This window comes from Narcine bancroftii, chromosome 5 (assembly GCF_036971445.1).
Source record: "Narcine bancroftii isolate sNarBan1 chromosome 5, sNarBan1.hap1, whole genome shotgun sequence".
In the NCBI taxonomy this organism is placed as follows: Eukaryota; Metazoa; Chordata; class Chondrichthyes; order Torpediniformes; family Narcinidae; genus Narcine; species Narcine bancroftii.
In genome coordinates, this window is record NC_091473.1 from 127,789,654 (window position 1) to 127,799,450 (window position 9,797).

At 40.1% G+C, this 9,797-nt stretch overlaps 1 protein-coding gene across 1 annotated transcript in view; it reads right to left on the reverse strand.

Annotated features, from left to right (window-relative positions):
- LOC138765335 (glycogen debranching enzyme-like) overlaps nt 1–9,797 on the reverse strand; it is a 79,833-nt gene that overhangs the window by 50,992 nt on the left and 19,044 nt on the right. Inside the window, 5 exon segments of the mRNA XM_069942377.1 lie at nt 871–972; nt 1,493–1,656; nt 4,627–4,750; nt 6,228–6,415; nt 7,819–8,145. Coding sequence (XP_069798478.1) covers nt 871–972; nt 1,493–1,656; nt 4,627–4,750; nt 6,228–6,415; nt 7,819–8,145 — 905 coding nt within the window.

Here is a 9,797-nt window from a genome sequence, read left to right on the forward strand (position 1 = left end):
AAAAAATTGTCCCTTTTGCCATGAATATTCAATTCTTTATGAAAGAATGGAGAGATAATAAACCTCATTACAGGGAAGATATCAAAACATTCAGATTAAAAATAAATAACTAACCTGAACAGTTTGTGAAAATAAAAACTACAGATGCTGGAAAACTAAATTTAAAAAACATGCTGGAAGTGATCAGCAGTTCAAGCTAAGTCTGTGGAAGGAGAAACAAAATCAACTTTCACTTCGCAGTCAGTTCTGATGAGGGTTTTCTGGATGTGTTTTTACGTTAGATTGTCCAGAACAGTTAAGATGCTGTGAATTTCCAATCAATGGAAGATATCTGGATGGGAGAGCATGCCTTCTGAGGAAGAGTCGAATGAACGGGTCTATTTTCCCTTGGAGCAAGGGAGAATGGGGGTGGGGTCACCCGACAGAGGTGTACACAATGATGAGAGAGGCATTGATCATGTAGATGGTCAGAGGCTTCCCCCCCAAAGCTGAAATGGCTAATACAAGGGGGCATAGTTTTAAGGTTCTTGGAAGTACAGAGAGGGATGCAAGAGGCAAGTCTCCCCCCCCCACCCCCCACCCCACGTAGAGAGTGGTGGGTGCATGGAATGTGCTACCAGCAAAAGTGCTGCTGCGAGGCAGGTACAATAGGATCTTTTAAAAGACTATTAGATGGGTACATGGAGCAGTGAAAAATGGAGAGATATGCAGTAGAGAAATTCTAGGCAGTTGGTGGAGTAGGTTATGTCAGCACAACACTGTTGGCCAAAGGGCCTGTACTGTGCTGTAGATTTCTATGTTCGATGATGTTGTATGACACATTTTAAAATACAAATATTTTATGTTCTACATTAGATCCTTAAAACAAACCTGATGAGGTACCAAGTGATCAAAACCCACTGTACTTCCTGAGGCACAGCAAGCCATTGAAACGATGGTTGTACTGGGAAGAGCATCCTGAGCAGAACGGTGCTGTAAAAAAGAACATGCAATATCAAGGTCTGATCTAAGAGAAAATTATTTCAAGTAACTTGTAAACCAATTCTCAATTCATTGCTAAAATTAAGTGAAAATATGCTCCAATATTAAAAGCAACATCCTGGGACATTCAGCAACTTAACTATCCACTCTATGTTAGAACTGCGTTTGATCCCAATTCATAATGCTCAGTAATTTCCATCAGTTCATACTCCTATCCATCATTAACTGAGAAACATGCTATTTTTGGGAAGGACTCTCATCATCTGAAAAACCACAATCACTTCACCAAACAGCATTTTTAAACACCAAATTAATATGCAGTGGTATAAATGATCAAAACACAGGTTAGTCTGATGGGAGCATTTTCCTAATAGCATGTACTCACATGGTTGGAAAAAAACCAACTCTATAATCCAGGGATAGGAAAAGAAAGGAAATTTTTAAGATTTTCCAAATAACCTGTTTGGTTGATTAGTATTAATGTTAATAAAAATGATAATAAGTGTTGTACCTGAATCAAGCATTCATTATCATGAGTAACGTCCATGAACAAAGCATGAGCTATTTTGGGCACTAATGGCCTTATAAATAGCTGTGCGAATGATCCAACAGGCACACCACCATAACGGTAAACCAGCCTCCCTTCCTCATGGCTGTCACCCGCACTCATTGCCTCTGTTATACAGATACAGGAGAAAAAGAGGGAGTTATTATTTAGCACATATTAGATTTTTATTGCCAAAATATTCTTCGCATTAGATAAATGTAGTTGTTATGGGTGAGCAGGTTGGGGAGAGAGACGAATGACTTTGCAAAGATATACCAGGGAGTTTTTTTTCCAGTACAGATAGCAGTCCTAACATGTACTAGTGTGATATCAAGCTTACAGTGACATCCAACTAAACTGATATCTAAAATCCACCTAATCTACCTCACTGCATGCATGTTGTCCTTGAGAAAAATTGACGAGTTTATTGTCATGTACATAGTACACATGCACCAAAATTCTTACTTTCTACAGCTGAATAGGGTCTTTGCAAATAAAGAATACCACAACAATTAAAAGGACATCTACAATTTTTTTTTAATTATAAAGTGACAGTTTGCCTCACCACATGCTAAAATCTCAAATTTATTGACAGGATATTTAATCTTGAAAAATTTGCCACCACCACTTGGGGAGACTTGGTTTCCCTGCTTACAGCTAGTTGTCAGCATTCATTCCTCCCCAGCATCTGAATATTTCAATGTCGCTTATTAGGAGATCATCTCAGAATCCACTCCCAAGGTGACCACTTGAGGTAATGCTGAATCTCCATACTCTGCCATGGGGATGACAGGATTTGCTTGATGCCCCAGTGGATAGGTAGTACATGAAGCAATGTCACTCTTTTCCTCATTTCACCAGGCTTTCAAGTGATCCAAATAAATCAGAGCTTTTTCAAGCCATCTGACTGTTCCTTCACACCTAACCATGTTCCTCCTTTCTCTTCTTACCCTTCCACTTGACCTTTTTTGTTACCTGGTTTTAGAATCAATCCCTTGCCCCACCCCTCAGTTCAATCATACTCCTACCCTCTTGCTCTGCTTGCTTATTTGGTCTTAAATCCAAGTGCAAATCATAATTGATAATCTATAAATCAATAAATTGATAAACAGCTTAATCCAAAAAGGATCTTTTTTGGAAACAAATGAATTATACACCCACAACTGAGTAGCTTGCTATGACATTAACACCATCTACAAATTTGCCGACAGTACCACGGTCGTGGGTTGTATAAAGGGGATGAATCATCTTACAGGATGGAGATTGAAAACTTGGCTGAATGATGCACTCAATGTCACCAAAACTAAGGAGGTGACTTGACTTGATGAAAGAAAATGATATGTTGTTGGGAATAAGAGAGGCTCCCTCAGATAAAATTTAAAAAGCTTACAGCTTTTAATTCCTGAAGAAACTTGGAATGTAATTTTCAAATTGGTTAATACCTCTTCTTGCTGCTCTGACAATTTAAAGTAGTCCATAGGGCTCACGTATCCAAAATCAAACTCCAATTTTCATGTGGACGTATCTCCTCGTTGTGATAAATGCAACAATGGAGATGTTTTATTAATTCATGCGATTTGGACATGTCAGAGTCTTGAGAAATATTGGATCAAAGTATTTCAAGCTTTCTCTGCACTTTTTAAATTTAATTTTAAGCCAATCCCTTAATTGGAAAGAGTGACATAATGTTAACAACATCTGAGCTGCATGTGTATTAGTTTTTATTTCTCTTTCACTAGGTGAGCGGTGTAGTTCAGATGGAGGGATGTTACCCCGCCTCATCATGCTCAATGGCTACGTGACGTCATGTCAAGTTTAAACTTAAAGATTAGATGCTCAAATTCTAATTTAAATGTAAATTTTCCAAACATCGTGGGAGCACTTTTTAATTTGTTATGAATGTAATTTATCTCTGATAAGAATTATGTCTTTTTTTTGGGCCAAACAGCTTCTTTCTTGGTAGTGGGTTTAGATTTTTGGTTTAAAAAAAATAAAACAATAAAATATCAATAAAATATAATTTGTTTGATTAAAATGTGGAGTACCATGGATGAAATTATACAAGTGTAATTATCCCTTTTGAATTTTAACATACTCTGTATTTCTGGATGTGAAATTTCAAATGTTAATAAAAATATTGAAAAAGAAAGGAAAGGAAAGCCAGAGGTAGACAATCCAGTGATCATTGTGGGGGGACGGGGGGGAAATCAGCAGGGGAGAGGGTGAGTACATTTAGATTCTTGGGAGTCACCATCTCAGAGGATCTTTTCTGGGCCCAACACACTAATGCCATTGTGAAGAAAGCATGTCATTGCCTCTACTTCCTCAGGAGTTTGCGAAGGTTTGGTATGAAACCAGAAAATCTGACAAATTTCTACAGATCTGTGTTGGAAAGTGTGTTGACTGGCTGCATTCATGGTCTGGTATGGGAACACCAATACCCCCAAGCATTAAGCCCTCCAAAATGGTAATGGACACAGCCCAGGACATTACAGGCAAACCTCTCCCTCTATTGAGCACATCTACAGGGAACACTGCCATCGGAGGGCAGAAGCAATCATCAAAGACCCACACCACCCAGCAAATGCTCTGTTCCTGCTGCTGCCCTCGGGAAAGAGGTATAGGTGTCACAATACTCATCACCAGGTTCAGGAACAGCTGCTTCCCCCACACCATCAGACTCCTCAATGACAGTCAGAGATTCCTTTAAGGACTCCTGTGCACTTTTATTGATCTTCTTTGTTCTCTCTGTATTGTCCAGTCAGTTTGTTTACATTCATTATCTGTTTACATTTCTTTTATTTGTTTATTCTGTGTACAATTTTTTGCACTACCAATTAGGGATAATTCTGCCGCGCCCAGAGGAAAAATGAATCTCAGGGTTGTATGTGATGTTAAGTATGTACTCTGACAATAAATCTGAAATCAGATCTGGAATATTTACAAATGGACAAGTAGCTACATATAGTTGCAGTGTTACACTTACTCAGCTTGGCTTCATGGGCAGGCACAAGTTTTAATAGTAAATGCATCATACAATTTAAACACACCGTCATGGCAATATTAGAGGTATGTATTCAAAAAGCTAACATGCTTACCTCGTATTAAGGAGCTTATGCCCAGTTTGGTCACAAAGACATTATCCATTTCTTCACTTCCAGTGAACAGTTCTGCCACCACATACAAATTAGGTCGTATTCTTCTGGCAGTGTCCAACATGTACTGCAAATAAGAAAGCAAGAACCAAGGAAAAGAGACAAAATAGAAAGCAAGGCAAAAATTAAAAAAATCCAAACTGTGAATAAAGGGAGATCAAAGTGAAACAATGCAGGAAAACAAAATAATTAGCAAAGTGGAAAATATAAGGTGACTTTTTTTCCAGGTTACAGTTGTTTGAAAATACATTGCAGTATTAAAAGCATAAATAGCAAAAATCATACAATTCTCCCAATGCAAGAAGAAATGCAGAAAAATTTGCATGCCGGACATAGAATGATGTAAAGAGTCTTACATACAAAAACAGCCCAGCAGTAGATTGCCAGTGCAAATTATAGCATAAATGTAATGACTATATTCCGTAAAAATAATGATTAAATTGAACACAAATTATTTTGAATGAGATACCAGTGATTTAATCTGAGTAACACAAGTCTATTTGTCAAGTTCAGTAAAAAAGAAAAAAACAGTATCTGGCACCAATGGTTATAGGTAGATGCCAGAAAGTGAATTTGCCAGTTTCTTGGGATTGTGTGCGGAGTAATTGGCAAATTAACTGCTAGGGGGCACCACTTTAAACTTCTATTTTTTTACATATTTATTAAGTGTGATTGCTTGAGGCTGCCAGTTGCTTGAATTTCAGATAATGGGGATGTTACTGTATTTATTACAATCCCTGAATTAGCTATATTCATTTAATCAGATTATTGGAGCTACACTTTTTAAGATGAGCTGTTCAAATTGTGCAAAACCACTCCAAATCTGACATCTTGATAATCTGAACTTTAACTTCCAAGATATTCTCCTCTATTTGCACAACTGTGGCCTTAAATGGTTGGAATTTTTTTTTTATATATATATATATAAAGTGCATCAGTGTCTTATTGGTAGATAAATTCTACAGTAGGGATAGAAATCAGTTGATTTAATTAATGCTGGTGAAGTTAAAATTGAATTAATGTTAAATTTAAATAACATATTTGGCTTCTGCAGATCTTCACCACAATAGGTGCATACACAGTTGAAGACAATACGAATGTGGAGAAACACGCTTCAAAGAAACCACAGAAGCTAAATAAATTGGGCAAGATTGCATCATGAAGACAAAATTTCACCAGATAGTCATGCTGCCTCACACCTCCAGGGATCAGGGTGCTGTTTGAGTGGAGTTTGCAGGATTTCCAGGTTTCCCCATGGTGGACCAGTGCTCTCCTAAATCTCAAAGTGCTTCTTGGTAGGTTAACTGGCAAATTTTTCCCAGTCTAGGTGGGCAGAAGGAGAATTGTAGAGGGAGCGAGTTGATGGGTGTGAATTGTAGAAATTATGGAGGATGATCCCGACTACAAAAGGGACTAAGATGGAGGCAGTGTACGTACAATGACAATTTAAGAGAGATTCTGTTCCAAATTAGAACCTGAAATATCTTTAAATATGATCTATTATTCTTGCAACAAAAATTCCACTTGACAAGTTTTATTTGTACCTCAGCAACACATAAAGGTGTTGAATGGCAGTTGTCTAACCGCACCCCATGGAAGATTTTGGCTGTTATTTCCGTATACTTCTGCATGTGAGCCCAAAGGTAAGGGCAGTCTTCTGGCTTCTTTCCATATCGCAATTTTACACTGTCGCCCCAGCATATTAATTCTCTTCTTAAGTAGACATTTGAATCTATGAAATGGAAACACAAACTGTTACTATAACAGTTACTAATGGAATTATTTGCAAACACCTTGTACACAAAATGATTTTGAAATTTAGGATTTTGAAACAAGAGGTCACAGCGTTCAATATACTCACCCTTTATAAGATTACATTATACCCTGCCTTCAAACATTTTTGAACTGAATTTACAGGAGTTAATGAAATTGCTTGCGCAATGAGTAACAACTTTTAGAAATGCTAGTGAATTTTAAAATATCTATTGATTTGATTTCCATCCACATTAAACATTTCTGAGTAGAACCGAATCGACTCTGCATTTATCTCCCTGTTGGGGAAAAATAGTCTCAAAAAGAGTTAATGGCTAAAGTGTTGGCTTTCCCCACCAAAAAAAATTCAAATTCCTTTTCTTCTTTGGCTTGGCTTCGCAGACGAAGATTTATGGAGGGGTACGTCCACGTCTGCTGCAGGCTCGTTGGTGACTGACAAGTCCGATGCAGGACAGGCAGACACGGTTGCAGAGGTTGCAAGGGAAAATTGGTTGGTTGGGGTTGGGTTTTTCCTCCTTTGTCTTTTGTCAGTGAGGTGGGCTCTGTGGTCTTCTTCAAAGGAGGTTGCTGCCCGCCGAACTGTGAGGTGCTAAGATGCACGGTTGGAGGCGAGATCAGCCCACTGGCGGTGGTCAATGTGGCAGGATTAAATACTAACAAATTATCAATACAATGAATAAACTACAAAGACATTTTGAATATTCATAAAATAATCTTCAATAATTTTTAAAAGACAGTTTGTCATTTGTCAGGCCTGGTCATTTTAAGATTAAAATTCTGTAACGTCAGCATTTTATTTAATTCCATTGTCAATTAGTAATAAAACGATTACTAAACTGCAAAACGTCATGGAAGCAAAATGTCTTGTGTCGATGAAGTGGAAGTTTGATGGAAGATAGAATAAATAAAATGGTTGTGTGACCTGCACATAGCTCAGTCATCAAACAACCTAGGAATTTGATACTTTGCATGCAAGACAGATTTAGCTGAAGATAATGTGAGTATTTTATGAATGTGCTGTCAGGAACTACAGCAAGGCCTGAACAGACAGAAACACTACTCTCTGCAATGGAGATTTGTTGGTCAATCAGCATCCCAAAGCTTTGGAACTATTTACTAAATAATTAGTGACACATACATGGACCTTTCTCAGTGCAGGAATCAGTGTAGGGTATATGATCCAGAGATGCTCTGCTTCATCGGGTAGTGCAGGTGACAATAAACTTGAACACCAGCCATATCACACTCCTTAAGCATGCTTATTCTGTGAACAAATTCTTCATTAATTTATAACCTCTGTACTCTGATTGCTTTATCCTTCACATCAATTAATCCATCCTGATACAAATAAGATGAATTCACCTGGCTCTGCAAAGTTTTTTAAAGGATCATCACCCATTACCCAGCCATTGTGGGCCATAAAATACACAGCCTTTTCAGGCTGATACATCATTGGTTCTTCCTCTTCCAAGGACATATCTTCAAAATCATATGTAAAGTACCTGTATGTGAAGCAGACATAATCTTTGTGAAGGTGACAGTTTGATTGGAAAGAATCAAAATCTCCAAAGTCTTTGTCAGTCTTGTTTGAATACAGTATTAATATCTGATATCCATTCTCTCCCCCCACCCTCAGGTAAAAATGCAACATCATCAAACTTGCCTGAAAGCAAATGTATATTTGAATTTCTCACACCAATTGCTACATTAAATACATTCACTGAAATTAGGAATAGTTATGTACCAATCTAGAAGACTACTCAAAATCATTTTGCGTTCTAATCTTTCAAATATCAGTGAGATTTATTTTTTTTTTTAAATGACTTCTTTCGTGTTAATCCTAAATTTGAGCATTGAAAGCTCAATGTTTAATCTGCTGTCCCAAATTCCTTTTGAAAGAATGATTGAATATTCTGACATTTCAATGATAAGTAAGAACCCTGTTATCATTTAGCAATAGTGATCTTTCAATCACTATAACTAAAAAGCAATATGGGAACTTGCTCAATGGCAATAATTGTGCACTCCAACAAACAATCAAAATAATCTGAATGATTTTGGGAGATAAATTGGGGCATGTCTTTTTTAGTGTACGTCACATACAAACACTAAAACAGATCTTATTTAAAATACTGGAGATCTGCTCATTGCTGGACAGGCCGGCACCAAGAGCCTCTGCAAAAGCTTTGGAGAGTGCCCAAAGACTTCACTAATAGATTGTTGTTTACAAAAAGGAAACAGATGAAAGAACTCATTGGAGCTGCAGGCTGTCTGGAGTTGAACTGGTTGTTCTAAGAGGGTGATGTGGTTTTGCAAGCAGAGAGAGTAAAACAGGCTTTCTCTGTGTGTGAGAGAGAGAGGGAGCGAGAGAGAGAGAGGGAGCGAGAGAGAGGGGGAGCGAGAGCGAGGAGAGAGGGGGAGCGAGAGAGCGAGAGAGAGGGGGAGCGAGAGCGAGAGAGAGAGGGGGAGCGAGAGCGAGAGAGAGAGGGGGAGCGAGAGCGAGAGAGAGAGAGGAGCGAGAGAGAGAGAGAGAGGGAGCGAGAGAGAGAGAGGGAGCGAGAGAGAGAGAGGGAGCGAGAGAGAGGGAGCGAGAGGAGAGGGAGCGAGAGAGGGAGAGAGAGAGAGAGCGAGAGAGAGAGAGGGAGCGAGAGAGGGAGCGAGAGAGAGGGAGCGAGAGAGAGGAGCGAGAGAGAGAGAGAGAGAGCGAGAGAGAGAGAGCGAGAGAGAGAGGGAGCGAGAGAGAGAGGGAGGGAGCGAGAGAGAGAGAGAGGGAGCGAGAGAGAGAGAGAGGAGCGAGAGAGAGGGAGCGAGAGAGAGAGAGGGAGCGAGAGAGAGAGAGAGGGAGCGAGAGAGAGAGAGAGGGAGCGAGAGAGAGAGAGAGGGAGCGAGAGAGAGAGAGAGGGAGCGAGAGAGAGAGAGAGAGGGAGCGAGAGAGAGAGAGAGAGAGAGCGAGAGAGGGAGCGAGAGAGGAGAGAGAGAGGGGAGCGAGAGAGAGAGAGAGGGAGCGAGAGAGAGAGAGAGGGAGCGAGAGAGAGAGAGAGGGAGCGAGAGAGAGAGAGAGGGAGCGAGAGAGAGAGAGAGGGAGCGAGAGAGAGAGAGAGGGAGCGAGAGAGAGGGGGAGGGAGCGAGAGAGAGGGGGAGCGAGCGAGAGAGAGGGGGAGGGAGCGAGAGAGAGGGGGAGCGAGCGAGAGAGAGGGGGGAGCGAGCGAGAGAGAGGGGGAAGGGGAGGAGCGAGCGAGAGAGAGGGAGCGAGCGAGCGAGAGAGAGGGAGCGACGAGCGAGAGAGGAGAGACGCGCGAGAGAGAGGGAGCGAGCGAGAGCCGAGCGAGATGAGAGGGAGA